Source organism: Cottoperca gobio, chromosome 19 (assembly GCF_900634415.1).
Source record: "Cottoperca gobio chromosome 19, fCotGob3.1, whole genome shotgun sequence".
Taxonomy (NCBI): domain Eukaryota; kingdom Metazoa; phylum Chordata; class Actinopteri; order Perciformes; family Bovichtidae; genus Cottoperca; species Cottoperca gobio.
The window spans coordinates 17798695-17824976 of NC_041373.1; the positions used below are offsets into that span (position 1 = coordinate 17798695).

Genomic DNA, 26282 nt, shown 5'->3' on the forward strand with positions numbered 1-26282 from the left:
GAAAGAGGTAACTGAGGATGAAGGATCAGAGGACACATGGAAGGAGGCCATGATAGATGTGTATCCTCTGCCTCTAGACAGACAGACAGACAGACAGACAGACAGACAGACAGACAGACAGACAGACAGACAGATAAATAAAAAGATAAATAAATCACTAAACTATGAGATGAAACATGAACGCACAATAAAACAGCAGATTTAAACTGAATCTCTCAACAGAAATGTAAACATGCATCATATACAAGCCATATAAGAGGACAACTGTCTTCTAATCTCCATTTCTAAAGCGGAGGTGGATTACACATGCGTGTGTCTCGCTGAGTGGGAAGGGGAGATGATGAATTTCCCCGTATGGCATAATAGATGATCCTTAATCTGCGCCATTCATTCAGCTTTCAAGCGAACGGCATCAATGAAGCGGCGCCACCGTCGGAGCTGCTCAGGAGTGCAGCGGCATGCGGGGCTGCACGTCGACCAAATAATCACATTATGCTGCACAATGGCACGGACTGTGGTTGTACACGTGAAGCGCTGAATTGTGCCTTTTGAAGAAGCCCGTGTATTGTGATACATGGGGACAACCTTCGAGAGGAGACACTTAGATAATCACGTGGCTGCACAGCTGGAATAAATAAGTGATTTTTCTTTACTGTCGTTGGATTTTTGTAGTTGAAAGGGTTTTAAAGTGCAGGGAACATATGTTTAACCCCCGATTCCTTCGAAGGAAACAGTTAGCCTACTTCTGTAGTAAGCTGTGGTGTTAGCCATAGTAGATCTAAAGTACATTTAAAGAAGCTAGCAGCGTGCGGCTGTCGTGCTACATGCTAACATCAGCTAACGTGTTCCTAACACTGGATGCAGAAGCTGTGAGTTCCACCTCAGTGGTGGAGAGAAAGCAGCCGCAGTGTTCTTATAAAGCCGCTCTCTCTTGATGAATCAGGGTTATTTATTTGCCATTCAAACTTGCCAGCTAGCAATCTGTAGTTTTGGCTGCGCTGCTCATTCAGGTTTAACTCGAGCACGGAGATTACATCTGCTGCCCTGAGTATTGTGAGATTAACTTTAAAGTCTGACCTGCTGACTTTCATGCTTTCAAAACAAAAGCGTATCAAGCAGCAGTCGGGGTTTGATACGGACGGCGAATGCGTCATCACATTCAATTATCCACGTCTGTAATTGCTGCATATTTGACTTCCTTGGAGGAGCTTCAAGAGCCTAAAAATAGGCTCCATTCAGAGTGAGGATCTCTGGTGGATGATTAGGGGACAGGTTGGGCTGGGACTGATTGCTGTGGCCTTTCCAGAGCTATTCTGGCTCTGCTGAGTGTGTGCCTTCCACTCAACATTGATCTATCGACCCACAGTCCAGTAAAACCTCGCTCAGACCAAAAGGTGAATCTCATTTCTAAACACACACTCACTCACACACACACACACACACACACAAAAAACACAGACTAACTAGCATGTTGATTTTTGATGACAAGATTGATGTAGCCTCTCAGAATTCTCCTTGCGTCAACAATAGCCGGGCACTCTTGCTCTCCCTGTGTGTGTGTGTGTGTGTGTGTGTGTGTGTGTGTGTGTGTGTGTGTGTGTGTGTGTGTGGTTGTGCACCATTGAGCAGGCTGTGTAGGCTTTGTGACGACTTTGCAATCACTGCAGCGTAATTGGAATTCAGCAGCTCATCCGTGTAAGGCTCGACCAGGTAGGGTACGGAGAACTATTTGCTGTCGTCTGCAGGTTGGCGCCTCGGGGTTAAAGGTCAGATATGGATAACGTCAACATGTTCATGGGGAAAGGTCTGGATGCACAGAAGCTTTTTGCTATCTGGTGCGTGATATATTCCGTCAGGAAGTATTTCTAAAATACAGTTATTATGACATTTTAAGACGGATAAGTGAAGAGGGATTCTCATTAAGAAGTGTAATCCTGAGAAGAGAGGAATCAGAAGTTTCTCCGTCTTCTGTGACTCGCCTACACTGAGCTTTTCCTCTCCAGCGTACAGCAACAAAAGCGTATAGCTTCTATGTAACTACATACAAGGCTGCCTCTTCACAGCTCTGTCACGGCCGCTCTTTCTCTCCCTTTAAGTCTGCATCTCACCTCCTCTGTGTCTCATTCTCTCTCTCGCTTCCCCCTGCAGGGCAGTCAACAGTGCAGGAGGAGAGCTCTGCATTTACAGTGCGCATATGTATTTACAGCATGTCAGGGCCACAAGTCTTTACATGTGTTTTCAAAGGATGCTTTCTTTGTGTCCGTGTAACCTGAAAATGCAAATCTTCAAGTGAAGAAGATCAGAATCCTCAGTTTGCTAGTTGTTGTGCAAAACAAGGCAAAGTTCATTGCAGGCAGTTTGGTTATCAGGTTGCACTTTGGACCTTTTCCATAACAGACAATCTTGCTGCCTCCAACTGTCTGAAACAAGGTGATCTCTTAGACGCAGCTTCACTTTATAAACTCGTGTTATAAAACGTGACACGTATTGTTCACAAAGTGACACGTTCAAGTCGTGGACGCAGTAGGGTTAAATGTATTTACTCCAGATCTAATAATGCGAGTGAGGAAGGTGTAGGTGGCAGTTTTATATATTTAACTTTGTTCTCACACACAGTTTCTGTGGTGCTTTTGCACATGGAAAATAAATCAGTGCGAGCAAACACAGCACAGAAAACAGAGAAGCGCCTGAGATGAAACCAAAACCAATTGCCTTTTTCCTCCCCCCCCTCCCTGAACAACAATTACTGCTAATTATCAGCTGCTCTGCCCTCCTCAGCTGCAGCCCTTAGCACTCAAAGCACGTAGCCCACATCCATCCGCTCACTTCTCAGGCCATTCTTCTCCCGCTTCTATCTCCCTCTCCGTCTGCACGCGCAGCCTTCATCTGCCGGTAACCAAAACAGCACAGGAGGATGCCCGGGTGTCGCTGGGGCCTGATGGGACAGCGTGAGTTCTGGCGATTTTCATTATTCATGCCCGCCCTCCTCCTCCTCCTCGCCGCAGTTTCTCTTCCTCCTTCCCTCAATCTCCTCATCCGCCCTTTTGCTCTCGCAGCGTGCAATGGATTTATTAGGAGGTATTACCAAGAAGGCCTGCTGTCGCCGCGCTCACATCCTGACGGACACGACGCAGGAAGGAGAGCAGGAAGACACATAAGTGGCAACACAACGGCAACACTCATGAAAGCAGAGAGGAAGTGCAGAATATGTTCTTTAGATTAAAGAAGATGAGCCTCCGCCAGGCGTAAAGCCGTTGGGAGATCATGCGTTCGAAGTGCATGTGTCTACGGCTAATCTCGCACACTACTCGATCCGTCAGTGTCAAACATGTCTGAGTACTGTACCGCTCGTGGGTACGGAGATTCACAGTTTTATGGACTGTTTTATGCCGTCGTTGACTGCTGTCTGCTCGTAACCTGCTGCAAGTGATGCACAAGTGCTGCAGCAGCAAAAGGCATTTTTGGCTATCGGCGAGGCTAAACACAATCCTGACTTCGTCTGTTGCACTTTTTAACCCCAACACATGCGAATATATCAGTTTCTGTTATGTCCATCTTGACTGTAAGGGAGCCTGGAGGGACAAATGAGAGAGAGGGAGACACACCTGTGGAGCTCTGCACTCACACTTTTCTATTTTATAATCTGTGCCTGCGACAAGAAACGCAATTATGTTTTAATAAAGCTGTGTTTTCATGACTTTTCTCTTTCCACTGACTTTCAATCCGTCAAACCTCCAATCCATGTTTCTGTCTCTTACTGTTCACATGAAGCATCGCAACAACCGCTGAAGCCTCGGGGGAGCCGCTCCTTAACGGGCTGCGTCCATCATCACATTGCATCATACACACACACACACACACACACACACACACACTTCCCTGACATACATGTTGGTGAGCTGACTTCTAAATCTAAGCAGCATTAGCGATGACCAAGTCAGAAAATCCACGCCAGAGACCGTTCATTCCAGATTATAGCTCTCCGTCTGACACACACTGCAGACGGGCAGTATTAATCTTCCTGCGCGAGTCGCACACATTAAAGCACACGTACTTCCACTCGCACATATTCCCTGAAGCTGCAGAGACACTGTGATTAAGTGTGTCACAGAGCGCACAGATGTATAGATGTGCTATTGCATCGACATACATGTCTCTAGGTTTGCTCGTTTATGTGTACGCGAGTGCATTTTAGTGACACAAGATGTAATATCGTGCCATTTGTAGCAAAGACACGGGCCTTTGCTAAGCTCATCAAGCGTCTCTCTGAGCTGATACACTGCAGCTTACTGCACCAGCAGCAGTGTCTGTGCTGAGAACAAAGCCACGGCTCTCTGAAATATCATACAGGCCAGCGCCGTCCAAACCCCAGAAGAAACTCTCCATCTCGCCGCTTCATTGTGCCGCCGACTTATCAGACCATATCCTGAATAGGACGCACTAATAGAATTATGAGGAGAGAATGGCAGCGATGTTTCTGTTGAGAGCAGATTCATCTCCGGGGGAGAGCGGCGGGCTCGCGGACATATGTTGCAGTCATTGTGCAGCGTGCAGTCAATAAGGCCGTCGCTGACACTAAATGAACTCCCAGGCACAGAGTAAGAGCCCCCAGGTGAGTCGCATTCCACATCTGTGACCCGGGGAGCAGGCAAGAGAAGAAGAAGAGAGCGGGACATGCAAACTGCAGGAAATGCTATTTCCGGTGAGATTTGATGCTGAGTTGAGCAGGTGGAACATTTAAAATGGGACACAGACTCGCACACATGCTACCAGCTGTCTTACACACACACACACACACACACATCTTAATGCTGTTGTGCAGAGCGTCTGTGTGTTTCCCCAGGAGAGAGGCCGAGCTGCCTGGAAACAGCTGGACTCGGCCGATCAACTTCACACGGGGGTCAACCGGCTCTGCGGCGTGACACAGAGGGGTTTAATAGTTTATAGTGCACCAGCGTCCTGTCTGGATTCAAGGCCAAAAGCGTGTTCAGTGAGGTCACAGTGACCTTGACCTCACTGAACACGTTCATCCTCGAACCCAAGTGGACGCTCGTGCCTCCTTGACAGACGTACAACATGAAGCCACGCGGCTGTCGGTTTTAAACATCCCACAGTAAAGATTCTGTTCACAGCGGGTTCGGACATCTTGCTGATTCCACAAACAGCTCGCTGCTCCGGAGCTTCCCTCCATCCCGCGTGCGGAGAAGATTACCTGCCAGCATCAATAATCTGGGCAAATAAGGCAAATTACAGCGTCTCAATTAGAGAGGACAGCGTGTTCTGGCACAATTTGCAAACCCAAAAGATGGGCATATTTCTACAGAAATATGAAGTCCAGCCCAATTTCAAGAAATTCTATTACGCATTTCCCCCCAACATGAATTGGGTGAAGCCATTTGAATTTAAATGTAGTAATTTCCTTTTAACACGACAGTTTTAAGCACCTCAGCAGTTTATATGCACCTCTATCTTTTCATGTGCAGGGGTAGCACCGGCTGCTCTTATATCACTCGGGTTGACACACACGGGCTCAGACTTCCATTGTGAGCCGGGCGGATAACGACATGTCTGCACTTGGAGCACATGATCAGGTTTTATATGGCACACCAATGCCCTTGGGGACATGCATATGGTGAATTGGAAATCTGGTTATCCAAACATGTGAAGGAGCCAGAGCTTCTCTTGGAGGCAGAGATAATCTCATTGGCTGAGATGAACCTCTGTGAGCAGAGCCAACAGCACCAGAGGTCCAGTTGATCAACTCAATTACACAAATTGAAGCAAAGAAGAAACACTAATCCGAAAAATGCTTTTTCTCTTTACCTAAAATGACTGTTATTAAGATATTTTAGACGACTAATCAAGTAATTGTGCAGCTTTACATGACAATAGAGGTCCAGGTGACTGCCATAGGATAAACTAAGGTTTATAATTAGCTAGTCTTAAAGAACCAAGAGTGTCTTCACTGCATTATTGGTGCCCATCAGCCAAGTGAGCAACAATACTCATATTTCATACAGATCCCATTGCAAAGCACCAACTTCTCTCCTACAAAAACAGACAAATCTTCTCTTTTCCATATGAACACAGCTGCAGAGTGGACGATCTCTCTCAAAATGAAACATACCCAGACTCTTAACACAGGTTGCATGACATAGCTGCCACACCCAGTGTGTCTACAGCCACGTGCAGCTTCAGGCCAGCACGGTAAACCCTTCTGACTTCAGAGGGTGGAGGAAGAGATGAGAGCGAAAGATCCTGTAACCTCCCTAGTAACTAACCATTACCCAGATATACGGATGTGTGTGTGTGTGTGTGTGTGTGTGTGTGTGTGTGTGTGTGTGTGTGTGTGTGTGTGTGTGTGTGTGTCGGCTACATGAAGATGCCGTCAGATTGCCTGTGATTGGGTCTGAAGTCATCCCTCTCCTCTTCTCGTCTTTCATGTCGGCCGCATTAGTGACAGGAGAGTAATCAAAGCTGCCATTAATGCCTGGCCATTTCCTCTGCCCTTGTCGTGCGGGCCCACAGGGCAGGACGCCGCTTCCACTCCACTGAAGTACAGTGTTGGGGGGGGGCACGACGGCTTAAACCACCCAGCTAATGGATTTTCCTCATTTTCTGTAGCTTTGGACTTGAAAAGACAGAGAAGAAACAAAGATGTTGGGGTTGGTAAGAGCAGTGATTTGTTAAGAGGCAGTAATGTTTCATTCAGAAGCCCCTTTGAGAGCCTGGCTGACACACAAGATACAGAAAGGTCTGCACTGTAAGGCTGCAGCATGAATACACTTTCTGTTGACGCGTGTCACTCAGATGGAGTGAACTTCATTCATCTTTTTCTGTTCTGGAGTATTAAGAAAGTCTTGGACGAGAAGATTGATACCAAACGTTCATGTCCGCAGACGCCGATCCCTCTGAAACGTTTGGTTAACACCAGCTGCATCTTTACATCATATGCAAAGTACCTCTGCATTGTGCAACTCTTGTTTTGTTATCGAAGCGAAGCGAAACATCCACAAGAACGTGACTATGTTTAACCCGTCTGTAACTGTCGTATTCACCTGCAGTGCCTCGCCTCATTCAGAACGTCTGACAATGAGGACAGAGTGGCGCTGAATTAGACACGAGAAGATAAACCATCCGTTAGTAACGTCCCATTAAATCCAGTTGAAGTGGCTCACTGTGGCAGGCAGCGCTTCATCCTGTCTGCCTCCCACGTTGTCTCTCTCTCTACATCTCTAAATAACACCACCAAGGTGCTTTTTGTCGTTTTAATCATATGGCTGGCTGCTGTACACAATTTCATTTAACTGTGTCTCAACCCGTGAGTTTTACTTTAATCAACCCTGGGTTAAAATTACCCATCATCCACCACTGCGCCAGTCTCTGGCATGAAACACATGTCTTTGAACACGGGCTGCAAACTATGTGAGTAATTAGTAATGTAACCCTTTCAATTCCTTTCATGTCTGGATTGAAATTTATTGCTGAGACAATTAGTCTTAATTATACAGTTTGGCGAAGAAGGCGGTGACGTGCCACAGCAACGGGATCTAACTCGAGGGCTTCTGTGTGTCTCCACTTTTCACTCACAAAAGCAGAAACACACAGATTGTGTAGAAATGTGCACTGATGTGATCTGGCAACGTGCTCCGGTAGGCGACCGGCATGTCTGATTTATGACACACAAATCTCCGCGGATCACAGTTCACGCCTCGTAGCTAAAGTAATACACACTTGACAAGAAGAGAGGAGCTTTTTCTGGAGAAGCACTGAGGGGCAGCGAGGGCTTCAGAGCCTCAGCGCCCAGAGAGAAACACCAACACGTGGGTTAGCGGAGAGAGAGAGAGATGGTAAAAAGGCCGAAATAATAAAAACCATGATTCAGTGGGACATAAATCGAGGGATTTGGGTTTGCTTTAGTAAAAAGGCAGCGAATAGGAGAGGCGGAGCAGCGGCACGGAGGACTGGTGAGCTGTGAGTGACTGCAGTAAGGGTCTGTGGTGTCCTGGAATCCAAGTCTGGTAAATTGGTGGGTGGGGTACATGGTGGCTGTTGATAAACAGATAGAAAACAGAGCTCAGCGCCTATAAATACACTATAAATACACATAGGGAAACTACAGGAGTATGGCGAGGGTGTGGAGGGAGGGAGGGAGGGAGGGAGGGAGGGAGGGGAGGCTCCCAACTGGAGAAAAACAGAGAGATGGAGATGGATAGAGATGGAAATAAACCATAAGAGGGGGAGAGGGAGAAAGCAAAACACTGAGAGTACAAATCAGACGGAACGAGGAAGGTATCCAGGAGATTAAACCACAAAGTATACAAGCAACAAACTCGATCAGATCTCAGTATGAGTCACTTCTGTTTCATAAGAGCCATAAACGAAGGGAAAGGCCACATCTTACTGCTCCAACCTCAGAGGGACCTCTTCTTTTACTGCAGCAGCGTTACAACCTCACAAACAAGAAGAGGAAGCCCAACGGATGGACGCTGCTGGAAAACACAATACAAAACTGACCTTGTTAAGCATTTATAAGGACTGTCTGGGAGGCTTTATGAGCAGGGGAAACACGCTCTGCAAGGGGAGGAACGCTAAACGTCAGATTCAGATTTTCCAGGGAGGGAGAGTATAGAAAAGGCAAGAAACTCACAGGAGAGGACTGAAGGGACGGCGTGAAGTGAGCCTGTGTCTCCCAGCTGAATCACTCATATCATATCAGGAGAGAATGAGAGGGCGAAGCAGAGCTCTCCTCTCGCTTTCTATTCTCCCAAGACCAGAGATTAAGAGGTGTGGCAGGAGGAACAAGGAGTGATGGTGTAAAGGATTGACGGGGACAGAGACAGGACATGGCCTTGGGAGGGTTAGAGAGGTGGATGAGGAAATAAAACGGCGAAAAGTAGGACTTTCCAGGACCCAAATCCTTCAAATTCAAGGAGCCAAGACGCCGTAGATGGAGCCACAGATCACGTAGTGTTACGATAGCAGAAGCTCACAGACAACAATTAAAAAGATGGATGTGTGAACAAGTGTGTGCTGTGTGATGGAACACTCTCTCGCTTCAGCTGCCTTCACATGATGGGAAATGGTCTCGGCGCTCACCGTGAGGGCGGTAGGCAGCTAGTTAGTTTTGTCTCTATGGTTACCCCTGCAGCTGTTCTCTCATTGGTCGCGCTCTGAAAGGTCAGCGGACATCGAGGTCAAAGTTGAAATAATTTGAACTCGGTGGCAAAAAGGGGTTTCACAGCTGATCATGTGAAAGCAGCTTCACTCGAACACGGCGAGACAAAAACATATCTACTATATAAATTCAAGCACTTTCAAGGACCCATGTCTATTTATGTCTATTTTAGAAGAACTTCCAAGGCCTTCTTCCTTCAAATTCACAAACTTTCAAGGATTTCAAGGACCGGCGGGAGCCACGTAGAAGGTGCTGATTAAAGGAGCCGGTGGCATAGTGTGATCATGCTGACATCTTTACCACGCCGTAGATATTAAAGAGTTACTTCACGTTTCACGTCTGCTTTTGAAGGAATACTTCACCCCATAAATGATCATTTGTATATCTCTATATTTCTCGCCCCATGTAGCGAGAACAGAAAGTTCCTGTGACCTACGTTGAAGACACAGAAGAGGGAGAACAATGCAGCCAACCAGCCGTAGAGACACAAACTGCTTCGTCCTTTAGTCGCAGCTAGAAACAGCCACCAATGGCGTGCGCACACCGTGACAGGTGCATGCACATTTAATTTGGGTAATAAAAAAAACATGGCCAAAAAAGCAGTTTGATGTCAATTTGCATAATTAATATTTCTTAAGTCTGATGCACTTAACTTGCAGCTCTTCCATTACTGCACGGTAAAATAAAGGAGTGACTGAGAGCTCAAACAAACTGCTTTTAATGTCTCTTACACGCCGTGACGGGTGCGAAAGCCCCTTCAGACCGACTAATAAATGATGAGTTGTACTCTTATATAGAGGGGAGGGGGGGGGGAGTGTTTGGGATAGTGCACGCTGCAGGTCTAAGTGGTCTGCCTGCTTGAGTTGTTCGTGAACAATGAATTAGGGGAGGACATGTGGAATTAAAGGTGAAAGCCCGGCTCTGCTCCAGACGCTGTGGTTGTGGTTTTCTTCAGATCATTACTTTGAATGATGAGACGGCCACGCCCCCCTCTGAAGTTAGCATGTGCTTGAACAAGAACGGAGACTCCAAAGCTCATATTTGAATAAGCGCTGGACAAACACCATGGATGTGCCCCCCCCCCCCCCACACACACATACACACTGCATTGAGTTAACTGAACACACAGCAAAGCATCACAGTTGGTAGGAAAGCTCTCGCAGCACACTAATCCGTGCCATTTTGCCAAGCTGCTTTCTCCTCGCTGTGCCTAACAATGCTGAAGTCACTTTTCCTCCCTCTCGCTCTCTTTTTTTTTTTGCGAACAACAACAAATCATAATCCTTTGGTGAGGCGGACCATATGGTCTTTTCTTTATCCTTTCTTTATCCACACCCCACTGACATTAATAATCTTTTTGGATGGGGAGATGGTGTAGGGCAAAAAACATTCCCAACATTCAAATAATCCCACTGTCGCTTTCTTTTTAGCTGAAACTGACATTCTCATCGAAATGGGTTTAAGAAAAAAAACTTTAATATGCCAATATCACAATAATGCTGCACAAGCTTTTATTTTTCCTGAACAGTAGTTTAACAGTGTGTAAGGAGTGGCTGGGAGTGACAGTCCCACAGAGAACTATCACCTGAAAATGCAGTTTTAGCGTCTTTCAGTGAAGAAATGTCTGTTTTCAGTTGATAACGAGACTTTTCCCCTCAGGAGTTGGTAGGAACTAAAACACGTTGCTCCATATCTTCTAAATGTGTAATTTGGCAGCTGTTTGACATGTTTGACACACACAAATACAGTTATTGTAGGTTTAAGGCCGTTCCTGTTAGCTTCAGGTGCTGCTCATGCTGATGGCTGTCATAGGCTAGCTAGTTATCCTCGCTTTAACGTTTCCAAAGTGCTATTTTAGGCACAAAGGTTATCGCAATTTGCATGTAAGAATGCTAATGTTGCTCCTTGTGTGCTGGATGTGTGAGTGTGCTAACATGCTAGCCTCGTCAGATGTTGACAGTAAGGTGATGTTGAACAGAGACATCCATTAAAACTGCTTTTAAACGCTTTAATGGTGATATGTTGCACAATCCTTAATGCTGCTAACTCTATGCCACTATGCCACTGCTTTGTTCTGTGATGTTCGCAGGTGTTTCGTCCGAAACATTATAACTCACACTCATGTACATCAACACTGTGAATACTGTAAATGCTCTTATTCTGCCTAATTGTGTACAAATGTTTATGTTTTTGCTGTGAAGCTGCAATTCTTGTATGAAAGGTGCTATACAAATAAAGTTTTATTATTATTATCATTTAGTCTGATTTAGATTTGCACTCGTGCCAATTAAGCGCCTAAAGACTGTAATAGAACGGACTTGTTATATACGATTAAAAGAACCAAAAGAAGCAGTGTGAGTATATGATTGTGTCACATCCCAAGTGAAACAAATCCCACGCTGTCAGCACTTTTAAATGATGCTTATCTCGACGACCACCAGACACTGGTGCGGTACGTGCCACCGTATCCTGCTTCACGCGAGGCAGCAGATTCGTGTTGAGACTTGGACGTTATGGACGACTTGTTAATCTTCCCATCTGAGGTCGGTTGCATCACTTTGTTTTGACTCCACCAACTTCTTTCTGTTTCTCTGAAGAGGACGTCGGCGGTGACGCTCGTGCGGTGATATGCAGATATTGAATTGTAAAAGCTTTCTGCTTTCATCAAGCTCGTACAGTTTGCAGCCGTGTGGAACACATGTTGTTTCATCTGCATATATAGCACGGCCAGAGCGCTTTCCCACCGTAACCTTAGTCGCCGCTCCGCTGTTTGCTAATTACGTATCACAACATGCCCTCTTAATGCCACGTTCCTGTACGCCCCCCATTAGAGGGCAATTCTTCGGAGGTGGGGGGGGGGGAGAAAGCCTAATTAGACCAAGTGTCCATCTTGTGAAGGGGAGACGTGGAGGGTGAGCAGAAGAAATGAGATAAACGCAGTAAAAAAAAACGCCCCGAAGACCTAAAGTGCTATAATTAAACCTGACAATCAGGAATGTTGGAGAGCGACGGGCAAACATGGTCTTTTACCTCCTGCTTCATTACAGTCTAATGATCCCCCGAGGTATTTCCCCTGACACTAACTACAGCTTATGAAAGGGATCAGTTTCTGCCGCCAGGACGGTGCGAAGAGACGAGGCGCTTTAATGGCCAGTGAAGGTGAAGACAGACAGTGAGGAGGAAGATCACATAAGAAGCTCTGCACACCAGACTGAAGCTCCGCCACACGATAAGACGCTGGATACTTCTTTAAAACTAGAGCTGTCTTGCCCCGTGGCAGGATAACACATGCTGTGTGTTTTATATGAACCGCAGAGCTCGGCTGTGTCTTCGGGCCTTCGCTGCTCTCAGATCAGGGAAAGTGAAGGTATGTTTTCCCCATTCTCTCTTTAAATCAAAGCACATTCTTCCTCCATAATTAATGAAGGGCACTTTCACCCCGAACACATTTAGAGCAGTTTCATCCAACTCTGGCAGCGTTTACGAGTTTATCTGGCCGGAACATTTCAGGCTCAAATAACCAAAGCAAGACAGGTGAAAAGTTCTTCCAAGAGCAGAAGAGAAAGTGTTTGTAGGCCGACGAGGAAACAAACTACACAACAAGGTTTGAATGCTAAGAGGACTGCAGTCAGGACGGGTTGTGCATTCCTTCACATGCTCTCATTAAAGCACAGAAAAGTCAATGAGTTCATGATTCTTGGCTGAAGTTAAAAGGACTCGAGTATGATTTATTTAGATTCACGCTGCTGCCAACATCTCCAACCTCGTGAGATGAGAGCTTTCCAAAACTCTGTCCAGTGAACGAGCGACTTGTGACTGGCTTGATTGTAATCATGCAGACTAGAAACAACAAGATAACACAGATCGACCCCAAAAAAAAGACCATTAAAGGCGTCAAGAACAATAACGAGGTTCATTTTTAGGCTCATGAATATTCAGATTGTAACCTGACCTAAAACAAAAGCCGGTGTTTCCACTTAACTCAAGTATGCGATGCTAAATAAAGGTCACATGACACTTTCCTACTCTGTCTTTGTTCATTGACTTTACATTGAACATAAAAGGCTCATTTTCCAGTCATGAAACACGCTCTGTGCCTCTGCTTTCAGCATCTGGTGCTCAATAAGAACGGCAGCGGCAGATAAATCAGTGTCTGCCGCGATTGTCGCATCAACTGTTGAGGTGCACTGTGTCCAGACAGAAAGTTAAGCCCGCCTTTGAGTGACAGATCCTTCAAAGCAGAAGAGACAAGATGACAGATGGTATCGAGGCCTGCGTTCCCACAGAAACACACAGTCGGATCAGGTTCTCTGAGATGTTTACGGGCGAGTAATTAAGCTTCTTTTTCTGATTATTTCTAAGAAACAATGAGTTTATCAGGGATGAACCGTGATCGCGGGCGAGCCAGGAACAACTTGCCCCTGAGACTGCGGAGAAATGGCAGCACGGCATTTAAAATGTGTGTCTGGCACACATTTTAACACACACACAGACTAACAAACGTGCACGAACGCGCGCGCACACACAGATGGCAGAGGAAGTTAGCCGAGGCTTTGATATGCAGATTGGATGCTGGCTTGTCATTTCTGCTGGCTGCAACTCTGTGTTATCGTTTGCTTCAGCACAGCATTAGAGCCGATAACATTTACCTGAAGGGGGCAGTTGACTGATAATATCATAAAGACATTTCTGCTCCTGGAAGGCCTGAGCGAGAGCTGCGTGGAATTCTCCACAACAGTATCTCTGCCAAGTGGTGCTCATGTGCACATGACCAACACGAGACGAAGAAATATGACTCTGTTTCCTACAACTACAGTATGAAGAGTGAGGCTGAAACACACACACACACACACACACACACACACAGAAGTTGTGAGAAGACGCTGGATGCTGATGTTTGTAAAATATAAATATTAGAAAGGATGTCGAACTTAGCTACACTGATTCAAAGCGGCAGTGTGTGTTAGAGCACATTATTTACTCATATCTACCACATGATTACTGTAGATGGCAGAACGCCAACAGTACATTAACAGATTACCAGTCCCCCCCCCCCCGTCCCTAGCAGACTGTAGATTATTTGCATAAGCTTCTGTTATTGCGTGATCATAACTTGTTTTTCTGTAGTTCGGCAGGAAATAGGTCCGCGCTGATGTTGTCCATTAGCGTGAACCTTCAGCCGCGTGTTAAGAGATTATCATCCGTGGGCCAGTTGGCTTTTAATTACAGGGTGTTTCACAGCTGCTTGGTAAATAGCTCCTCGACCACTTTAACATCAAAACATCAAATTCATTTAACACAGGACGTTGTTTTTGTCCTGTAAAAAACATTCTTTACGAGCGATACAAGGCTTTCCACGGAGGCCGTTATCGGACCAGTGTGCACTGGAACACTGGCTCCGTTTGTTTCCTGTTGAGGATACAGAATAACACAGTTTGCATTAATGTCCTGTTTTTCTCTGACGTGGAAGTTGTTTAAGCATCCTCCGGCTCTGCTCGCGCACCGACTCGGCTCTTTTTAACGACTGTTCAGGGATGAATACAGTTGCATTAGGCCTGTTATCCAGTGTCAGTGAAGCTAATTAGCATTGCATATCTACGGCTCCTGTAGCATCAGGGTAGATTTTTACCATTTTTGTTTTATCCCAGTTCCCTCCATCTCAGGCACTCGGGGGGGGGTGGGGGGGGGGGAAACACAGTGCGCCTGTACTCTACATGATCCTGGTGGCCTGCAGTGTTACAGTCTCTGCAGGGAAGACAGTAAAGGGGGTCAGATAGCTGAGCCTCGGGGCTCCATTTGATCATACTGCACTCCGAAAGCACATGTGATGGCTGGGCTCTGCGTGTGTGTGTGTGTGTGTGTGTGTGTGTGTGTGTGTGTGTGTGTGTGTACTCCATATGCTTGTGCGAGCACTTGAACACATTCTTTTTCCCCTTCAGCACAAATAATACCCCGGTAGAACAATTATAACACGGGAGGAAAGTGTCAAAATATTGAGCAGAGAGCAGTGCAAAGCCTTAAGTGCTGCTAAATAACACATCTCACAGTGGCTGTAATTTCAGATTAATTAGTCAACTGTTTTCTGCGGCAGGAATGAATCGAACAGCGACACTTCCTGAGGTCAGCCGGAGCGATTATAACATTCTGCTATTATTCATGACCCCCAAGTGCTCTGTTTAGGATGTGCAGCACCGTATTGCATTTACAGTCCAGGCAGACTCACATGAGCTGGGAGATACTTTGTTTATATTGTGCATACAGGCATAATGGTGATGTTTGTGTATAAGAGAACAGCTTATATCAGATATAACCTTTACTTGAATTGAAAGCATGTAATTGATGCAAAATGCATTCACAGTGGCTTTGATACACGTGTATGCCACGAGCGTGTACAGTACAGGGTTTTAATTACTACATGTGCCGTATTTATCTAATTATTCTTGTGTTCAAATGCGTCACGTCATTGTTCAGTGCAGCTTTGCAGATATGTGGGCGAGCAGATTGGGGGTTAACGTGGTACTCTCAACCCCCCTTCTCCCCAGCGCCGGCGCCGCCGCCACTGTGCCGCTGTGAATTTCCTCTTTTTTTTTTCCGAACAGAGCTGCACTCATCATCCGTGCTCTGAATGACTTGTCCTGAGGCGGTTCATCCCTTCATTTCCCGACTCAAAGTCAAAGCGTAGGCACAGGAGACCTTGTGAATACAATATCCCGCAGCAAACAAGCAGACGTGCACACACGCCGACAAACAAACACCCAAAATGTATACAAAAAGTGAGGGGCAAAGAAACGGAGGTTGGTCCACAGAGGGGTCAGCTTGTTTGACATCGTTTTGTTTGGCGACACACAGGAACAATCGCTGGATTGTCCTGCGGTTTATCGGTCTCTCAGTCTTTGTCTTGTTCGAGGACAAATCTGGGCGGCTTTAAGCGAGGATAATAAGGGTTTTTGTTGAGGCAGGCCCTCCCCATCTTCAGACAAAGCTCCCTCAATCTTATTCTTTCACCTCCCACGGTTGATGCGGCTTGATGATACAACATCAAGTCTTCTACCCAGCCAACTTCCCACTTATATTTCACATTTTACACAGACATTTCCTCCAGGCTGTTATTTGTGCTGCTGTCAATATGTTATTGACACAAAAGAGGTGACATTATGTGGCTCCCGTCTCTTGTCTCTCCGACACGTCAATCAAAAATTACTCACGGACCCGACTCAGCACAGATATAGATCGCTCAGCGGGGAGGAGCAGCGGATAGAGCAGAAATCTCTTCTAGGAATACTCGGATTGATTTGCATGTGACTGAGCCAACAGTCGGCTGAATGACAAGAGATACAATTAATTGGAAGCGAGAAGGAACGGAAGACCGTCATTATATCAATCATCGGTCTTTCCCCCGCCTTCCTTTGTCGATCATCTGCGCTCATCATCTAATGAGTAACAATTTTCACTGTAAATATCACAATCATGTTTCCCCGGTTCCCAACAGCACAAAGTTATAATGACGGAAAGACAGAAAGAAAGATGGAGAGACACAACAAAGAAGATCAAAATATAAAAGAACTACCCAGATACTCAGGTTCAAAGTACTGTAAAGAACGACGCTACAGCTAGGGCTCAAACACACCGTACGGCACAGGTCTATTTCGGTACGCAGAGGCGCTTGTAACAAAGGCTCCTGATGGCCCTTAAGGTATTACATGCATACCTTTTCATTGCACTAAAAGGTACATGGACACATCTGACAGCAAAAGCCCCATTAGGTGGATTACTAGTATTTGAACTTGAAGGTAAGCCTTTAAGGGTACAAAATGTTTTGTTGCTGGTGCGGTCCTCCCGAAGGACTGTGCCACAGTTTCTTTTCCACAGCACTACAGAATCTCAAGCTGTTGTCATTTTGTTCTCTTAGCTGCTGGTCAGAAAGGTCGTAATTGGTGACACTTTTGGCAACGTAGCATCAAGTAAGCCTCTGGAGCAGCATAGTGCACATAGTGTCTCTTTAGACTCTTTTTTATTTGAATAAGATTAATGACTTCCCACACATCTGCCCAGGTAATATCTATATGTATGCAGATGACACTGTCATTTAAATACATGCGTATTGTAAATAGCAAACGGCATCTTTACTTCCAGTAGCTTTGGAGCTATTGGTTCACTGACTCATTGGATGGGACATTCAACATGTGAAATATGTATTTATGATTATAAGTTCCCTATCATACCGTGTGGTGTTAATAATACAGGACTTAGAACCACATTTATTTGCTTTTGTCAAACTACTTCTGTACACAAGTTCCACAAATTAAGGGTTATTTCAGTCCCGGCCACAGGCATAACAGGATGCAGAGGATGACGAAGACGATAATTGAGCTTAGTCATCAAACACAGCTTCATTCAGGTTACAATGCAGTTGCAGCACAGCCATGATGTTTTCTACTTAAGCACCACAGGGCTGTGCATCAGGTGGGACTTTCAGCACCATCTCTTAAAGCCTCTGGGATTTCACAAGACCTGTGGTCTTAACAAACATTGCAAAACAAACCTTGAGATGGATAGGATGAGCTAAGAGTGTCTGGAACACAGGACCGCAGACGGCAGTTCAGTGCGCTGATTCATCTAAGTTGCATCACAGCGGTGTTTTAATGACTCATCTCTGTCACATAAACTGTGAGATCATGCTAAGGTGTGTTTTGACTTAAACATACAGAGGAACCCTGGCACTACAACACAGCCACTGAACATAGTATATGATCTCTCTCTCTCTCTTTGAGGAAAAAATAAAAAAAGGATCAATATGGCAACCGTGTTAATGGATTTCTTCATCTGTGCTGTTCATTAAAGAACGTTGGAGAGAGAAAAACAAACAAACGGAGTTTCAGAGACAGCGGGGAAGAATCATGGAGAATACTAAGAGTAAGAAAGAAACAGAGGGGGCGAAAAACAGAGAGCAGAGCAGCGAGAGCGCAGGTTTCCACAGATATGGATGGTTTGAGGGTCGATCGTTACCCAGACACCGCATGCGTGCATGCCTGCCTGCTTTCGCTGCCTGATTGCCTGGCACACATTTGCATTAGAGTTGAGAGGTGCCGAGCAGAAGAGCACAGCCGGAGAAGTCTTTGATCTCCCAGCCTCTGCCTCTTTGATGCACCATGTGGAAACACATCAGTAGATTTAGGAACTAGTAGATGATGTTGGGTGTTAAGTGGAATTGTGTGTGTGTGTGATCTCTGCAATCACATATGTAGCAGTAGTGACACTGTGAAACTGTCAAGACCTTGATTGCAGTCCAAATGAGCACAGCCAGCATGGGTTGCCCTATTTTGTTAAAGTCAAGTGCATTCAAGCAGGAGGGAATGAAACACTCTTGCTTGGTTTTTTCAGGATTATGAAACATCAAGGCAGCTCTGACAACCACAACTGTCAAGCAACAGATTTACATCCAACCCCATGCTTACTCGGAAAATGTCATTTCACATTTCCATCTGGGTTCAAATTCGAGGCAGTGCACCGAGATAATCTGCAGATTTTGACTGTGTGCGTGTATTGACAACATTCTCTGTCCTAGTCTCCCTGTCTGTCTCTCTCCCTTACCATCTTCTCTAGCATTCGCAACCTTACCTCTCCTCCCTCCTCTCTCGCGCTCCACACCTCTCCCATCTCTTCCCTCCTCTCAGCTCATTCTCATCTCATCTCTCCTATTTCCGACCTGTCAGGATGATTTCAGGCTTGTTGCGTCTGGCCTGACTTTGTGTGGTAAGATTGAAGGAGTAATTACAACAGTCTCTGAATAGCTTTTCCTCCCACGGAGAAACCTCACTACCTATCATCCACAGGCTTAACCCGGCTCTCCATGCTGACATGCAGGGGCCAAACAACAGTCTTGTGTAGAAAACCATTAACCCACAATTAAATTACAATCACCATAACAAAGGACGGGTGACATTTAAATCCACCAATCGAGGAAGGATTAGGAGCAAAGAGCACTTCCCCTGGGATGTGTTATCATCTAAATATGACAGTGTGGATAAAGGAAATGTGAATTAATCAAATATTACATAGTATCTACCAGTGCGGCCGTTTTACCATTAGGTAGACTTATCTGTTCTACAAGTTAAGCCAAGGTGCATTACAGGGTGTGCCAAAGTAAGCTTCGGTACAAAAGGAAAAGAAAGTGTTGCTTTCGCTCCTCTTCACCTCTTTATGTGAGACATTAATGATAAACTGTAGTTCTCATATCACAACTAGAATAGGCTGAGGCAAGGAACAGAGGTGTTGGATCATGAAGCTCACACCAATTACATCTGGCATCATTGCAGAGAACCAGAAACGGAAAAAATAATGGCAAGATATGGAGCCCCTGGGTTAGCAAGAGTGATACCTGAGAGCCTGCTGCCTGTAGCCACGGCCGGGCACTAAGCCAACAGTACATACCTTAACATATACCTTAAACTCAGGTGTGAAAGGGTCCAACACATCGGGCTGCATTACACAAACTGGTGTTTTCTATATTATTCAGGTATAGGTAGGTATGAGACTTAAGAGTCTGCAGTCATGCTAGCAGCTCTGTGAGGCTGCACTTGAGCTAAATGCTAACATGTTCCCAATGACAATGCTAAGACGATGTTTTCCATGTTCATCATCTTAACTTAGTGTGTTAAAATCTGCTAATTAACACTAATCACAGTTAAGGCTTGAAGATACTTGGTTATGAATTCATTGTGAAGGGGGAAATGAATTTGCGTACCAAATGTCACGGCCATGCAACCTATAGATGTTGAGACATTTAACTCTTCATGCAAGAGCAGGGAATCACAACGACTTTGCAGCTAGAGAAGAAGAGTTTGGTCTACAAGAGAAGTTTGTCCCGTATAACATCATTTTAGAGTTTGTTGCTAGTCAGTGACATGCATACAAAGTGAACCACCAATCACAATCATTCTTGATCAATTCATCAAACGACCAAAGCAAGTTGTCGACCACAACCTGAAAATGAGCGAGGAAGAGCAGAAGAACACTGAGAAGGAAGATTAAGTTGCAAAAGGCAACGCACCGTCAGTTATATGGAAATATTTGGGCTACAGAAAGGATGATGTTGACCAAAAACATCCTGTATTATTTTGTTTCGAAATATATATCCCAAGAAAAAATATATTGCAATGTTTTACAACCTCGTCCAGCCCTTCATTTAATAGTCGGTGGACTGACCGAGCAACCAATATCCACAGAGCCACAACGCTAGCATAGCATATGGCTAAAAGAAACATGCAATGCAATGCAAAGAAGCATGCAAATCATGTGGTGACAATGAGCCGGTGACATTTAGTCATAAAACGACACAACCAGCATTGCAAGAGGGGCTGAGGGCCTCCAACATGGCCACTAAAGGATGTGCCGTGTCACCGGAAAGCCCTGTGAGGTGAAATGCTTCCTCAACTTTTGGCTCTGACGCAGCAGAATGATGTCGGCCTTCAGTCGAATATCAAGGTTGTGCTGAAATTAAAGCAATTTGATATCGCCAGAGAGTAGAATGAGGAAATGAGATTGATGTTGTGAGGAGAATGAGTAGGTGGTGGGATGCGAAGAGGAAGTCATTGGAGGTAAAAAATAAATAAATGCATAGTTGATGTTTTATGCTGAAATGGCACACAAGCTTGAACACGATACGAAAGAGATTACTTTTTCTTAGAGAGACTGGACCCAACATTAGTGGAGAGATAAGAGGGCAGTTTAACCAGAGCAACAACACATACAACACTTACTTCATGGGTTTAAAGAGAGCCTGGCCGTAGTTCTGGAAGGTCATGATGAGCTTCAGCTGAGTGCCTCCAGACTTCATTGCTGTGGAAGTGAAACAGACAACACTGCCATTAACTAAACATTATCCATTAACTATGAATATTTGGTACGTACAGTATGATAAAAAGATGAGCTGTAGTAATGAGATTACAGTTTGTGCTTTGAAACAAATGCACCCACGAGAAATGTTGTTTTAAATACACAAAGAAAGCTAGATGTTAGCTAGTGGTGTTAGCTAGTTAGCCTCGCTAACCTTCAAAAATCAAGCTAGCCAAACTATCGTTTTTAGGTAAGCTAATTAAGTAGGCTGCAGACATCATAATGAATAACTCAATAAAGTAAATCATTGCCTTCAGTCTTCAACTTAGCCTTTATTCATTTATCTATAATGTAGTTATTAACTTTGTTCCCCTCCAGAGCAGAGCTGCACGGAGAAGAAATAAATACAATATCAGAAAATAGTGAAAATTGAGCGGCATAAATTCCCAGAATCTTGTAAGATATTTTGAAATGGTTTGTTTTGTCCAACCAGCAGTCCCAAATAAAAACATGTTTATATAATCATAGTAGTTTATAATAACTTTCTTTGTATTTGACCAGCTGAGACAAGTGAATGTCCTCTGTCATGTTGGTGAAGCACACTGTTGTGTGTGTGTGTGTGTGTGTGTGTGTGTGTGTGTGTGTGTGTGTGTGTGTGTGTGTGTGTGTGTTATGAAAAGACCCAGTGCTGATGTCACAGTGTTTGTTTGATGGGAAGGGAGCGTGAGGGGGTGAAGGACAGCCAGTGCTCGTCCGACGCTCACTGTTCCTCCGCTGTTTACTCTCTCTGTGTATTCTCCGGAGGGTCCATCTCTCTCTCTCTCTGTCTCTTTGTGTTTGTATTCATCCGTCTATCCTTCATGTTGTCTCCCTTTCTGTACAAGATAATGCAGTCTAAAGGCCCTCGTGGGACTGGACTCAGCGCCGGGGCCAGGACTATTGAGGACTGAAAAACTGCAGAGCAGGAGCCGTTTTCTTTTTTAGCTGATCGATCAGAAGCAGTGTTTTTTGGTGGCCTCTTGCCAAAAGAGCAGCCTTTTCAATCAATGCCCTCATTTATTTTTTACATATGGGAATCATTAAGACAAGCAATTTTTTTTACAAGAGAGAGAAATTACAAGAGAAGAGATCAATATCCGCCTCGCCTCACCTGCTTCTGTGTGAGGAACGTTCCCTGTCTAAATAAATAAAGGCAAATCGAACTGTAATAGATCGGAACTGCATACAGGAACCATGAAAATAACATTTCATTTCAACTTCCACCCACAGTAAGCAACCCGTGTTTGTGGAGACTTCATGTTTACCTTTGTCTCATCGAAGTTGCAGACTTACTTTATCATATCTGCTGCTTTTGCACGTCATGTCCTCGTTGATAAACGGCGCTCAAAACAGCTTAGAGCGTATAATACGTCGGAGCACTCCTCTCCTTGAGTTTAGATAATAACCGACTGCTTTTGGCTTCTATTGGTATTCTGCCTCAGGCCTGTGTTAAGGCTCTATAATTACTGAGCCACCATGTATTTAGCTGGCTAGAGACGCTGAGAACTGCTTCCTCTATCCACCCAGCCCAAGAGACAGAAAGCAAGTGAAAATAACAGAAACAGGAAAACAAAAGTTCCTTTAGTGACCTGGCAGGGATGCTACTTTTATAAACAGCTAATCCTACTCCCAGATAAGTGTTTAACATGTTGCTGAACCAGTAAAAGTTTTGTCATTTGGCAGATGAACCTGAAATCTGCAATCACTTCTCACATGGTGGGCGACCTTGAGTCTAGAAGCACTCTTGGAATGTGGGAGCTGGACTGAAGCAAAAAAAAAAAGGGAAAGAATACAACTGCCCCAGTGTGGATCATCGCCTCCGTCAGGTATCTGCTTGCACTTGCAGCGCAGGCTTTGCGGCTTTGTGCAGAAAGCAGGATTCACCGCTCACTTGTCAGTCAAAGGGAAAAAAGCCACAGCGTTTGATTTAAATCAGACCTTGATGCACAGCTGTGTGATTTGCATGGGGACCGGGTGTTCTGATATATTCTGCTGTGACGCGTTGTGGGGATACATGAGAGGAGATTGTGCTGTTTTATTATTCCCTCAACCTTGTAAGGCAGGAGGAGCGAGCAGGCAGATCAGATTCACATTCAGATTATCGTACAATAGCCTGCAGCTGACTTCCATCTTCATGCATACTGTGTGTGTGTGTGTGTGTGTGTGTGTGTCCATGTGTTCAGTGCCTGTAGAGCATGATCTTAACCGTAGACCCCGTTACATTACAGGCACACACTCCCCTTCAATTGGGTGGGAAACATTTGTTTTCCCTTAATGAAAACTAATAGACCAGTCGGCACTTTCTCCTCTCCAGGTAATATGATTATACAATAAGGCGGAACATTTTCTTCCCGATCCAAACTGTTGTTCAGCTACAACTCTGTGATGGAAACCTTGTGAGAACTTATGTCATGTCAGACATAAGTTCTCACCATGCACAAACCCAATAACGTCCATTATCAGTATGTTACATCGTTAGGATGAAATGTTCACTATTGTCTCGCTACAGGTGTTTGGTAGGAGTGCAACTGTCCATCAACTATCCAAGATATTAATGCAAAATGAAAACATCGATACATATTATCATCTTTAAAATAAAAACAGGAGATCTATTTCTTCTTTTTGATAAAAATAATAGATTAATTTATTTATTTAAATGCCCGGAAATACAATTTAAAATCATATTTTAGTTGCTTTTTATTACGTTGATATAAAAATAAGGGATTGTGTTAAATGGGCAGATGATATCGTGTCGATATCATAATGCATCGTGACAACACCTGGGAATTACGCCCTCAGTATTTGTGTGTGTGTTATTTTAGGAAAAACTTGGTCAAGACACTGAACTCGCTCGGAGCTTTTTAGTTATTAAAGGCTATATTATAGGCGTACACTATCTAACCTCCAGCTAGTTTCCTATGAGCACCAATTTGATCCACACGAGCCAAAAATGTATTTCATGAAGACTTGTATCAGCGTAGAAGAAGTGCAAACTCTTCTCTGCAGCCTCAGCTTGGTGTCTTCAGAGCAAAGTGTAATTTTGACCCTCCATCTGTGCACTGAAGCCCTCCTGCTGCTGGCTGCTGTTGCCATCCAGTCATCGCCTCTCCTTGTTTTTTTATGACTCACCGACGCTGGTGATCCTCTGGATGACCAGGTCCTTCAGGAGAGCGTCGATGACCGGGTTGTGCCTGGAGTACAGCTCGTATCGATTAATCCCAATGTGGAAGCGGAGCCAGTTGGGGTAGGAATCAGACGTCAGCTCCCCCGTTGGGCTGAACTCTTCCATGGTGCCTTCAGTATTCCTGGGGGAGGAGAGGAAAGAGGGGGTAAAGGAGAAAGAGGACTGTGAGGTTTTGATGTAAACTCGACTAAAGAAACTCTTAGTCGACTAACACTCTTACGATTATGTCAAATAATTGATTTAATTGGCAGATATGTAAAACTGAGTCATACAAAGGCAGCACTTTAAATATAGTGCTCATAAAGTTTCATGGAAGTAAGTCATAACAAAAGCATAAGAAGAGACTAAAAATACCAAAACGACTAACTGGGGGGGGGGGGGGGGGGGGGGGGGGGGGGGGGGCACTAATGTAAACAGTGACAGGTGTTGTGCAACAGATGCAGAATTACAATAACGTGATCGCACAGAACTAAACATAAGCCTTCACACGTGTGATCAAATTAAAAAGTGTTTATTTAAAGCTTCTTTTTCTTTGCATTAGAGCCGATGGCTTTGTAAACGGACTGTAAACGCTTTACCATGCCTGGTCCTCTGCAGCTTTGGGGTCAAATCTGATGTCCGTGTTGACGTTAAACAGCGTCTCCTCCTCTGTCAGAGGTGGCGGGGATATTTTATATAACGGATGGTCGTACAGAGCCGACAACCTTGACCCCTTCACCGACATGTTTTTGGTCATTCCGGCGTCCTGGATGAACTGTCTCTTCCGGTCAGCACGTTGCCCGAGATGCTCGAGCCTCCTGAGAGCCTGCGTTTTGTCGCCTGTGACCGGGATCCTTTCCAGGGAGTGGGAGGAAACATTGGAGCTGGGCTCGTTGCTGAAGTCCTGGAGGATCCGCAGCGTGTGCTTGTTAGGCCAGCCCTGCTTCCCCCAGCTCTGAGGCTCCTCGCTCGGCGTGTTGGAGCACGAGCAGCCGGTGTTGCCGTGCCTCTCCAGCTTTGGTAACAAGTCTATCATTATGTGCATCGAGCATGCAATCAGGAACACCATGAGGATCAAAACTCGGAATTTGCGCAGGAGGATCATCTTCATGGTCTCCCTTTTGAGCAGATGTGAGTATTTACTGCAAATGATGAGCACGCAGATGAACAAACTGACTACAATCGCTGATGATGTTTATTAGACTGGACGCCAATCTAATGACATATACATTAAACACGTAGGAGACATCTTCACTTGCCGTCTTAAGTAAAGGATTCAGTGTTCAGCCTTTGTATTTTCAACATCAGAGTCCTGCTTTAATGCGCGCAGGAGATTTCAGAAGCGCAAAATCATCCGCAAGCGTCCAGGTAAAACACGTTGAGTCGGTTCAGACCAACGGTCGATGTGCACAAGCCACATCCTCTTCACACCGCCGCTCTCCTGACGACCACCAAATATTTCAGAAGGGATAAAGAGTAACTAACTCCAAAAGCACCAGTGACACGCGGGGGAATGATCCGTGTCCGAGAGGTTCGAGGGCGCGCATCGGTCTCACCATCCAACCTCGATCCTGTGCGGGGAAGAGCAGCCGTGGATCAGTTGAGGGGAAAAATGTACGGGAAGTGCAAGCTCTTCACATTTTTAAATACTCTTCGGGAAACTCCCCGAAAAAGTAGTGTGTGCTCTCATCCACCTCGGCGATCCAGGATGCGTAATTTCTGTCACATCGAGTCCCGACTAATCACCCCGGGGCGAGACAATACGGAGTAAACGGCACAGGTACCAGGATAGAGATTCTCCCGCAGGGCCAGGCAACCTCTAGGAGTTAAAGCGGGATAGGAGAATGCACCTCTTGTAGCATGTGTGAATCTGGGTGGGTGTGTTAAATATGATGATGAAGCCAAGACTAGATCCAGCCTTTTGCACAGCGTCACTGTGCGCAGATTGGCTGAGAGAGAGAGAGAGAGAGAGAGAGAGAGAGAGAGAGAGAGAGAGAGAGAGAGAGAGAGAGAGACGCATGTGAAGCATATAACTGCTTGTCTGTATTCCTCTTGGAATAAATCCTC

At 45.2% G+C, this 26282-nt stretch overlaps 1 protein-coding gene across 1 annotated transcript in view; it reads right to left on the minus strand.

The window, feature by feature from the left end:
• Nucleotides 1–26082, minus strand: part of fam20cb (FAM20C golgi associated secretory pathway kinase b) — a 46453-nt gene extending 20371 nt beyond the window's left edge. Inside the window, exons 1-3 of the mRNA XM_029456677.1 lie at nt 24815–26082; nt 24182–24357; nt 20938–21016 (exon numbers count right to left, since the gene is read on the minus strand). Coding sequence (XP_029312537.1) covers nt 20938–21016; nt 24182–24357; nt 24815–25326 — 767 coding nt within the window. The 5' untranslated portion in view covers nt 25327–26082. The remainder of the gene's footprint in view (nt 1–20937; nt 21017–24181; nt 24358–24814) is intronic.
• Between the last annotated feature and the right edge of the window lie 200 nt (nt 26083–26282).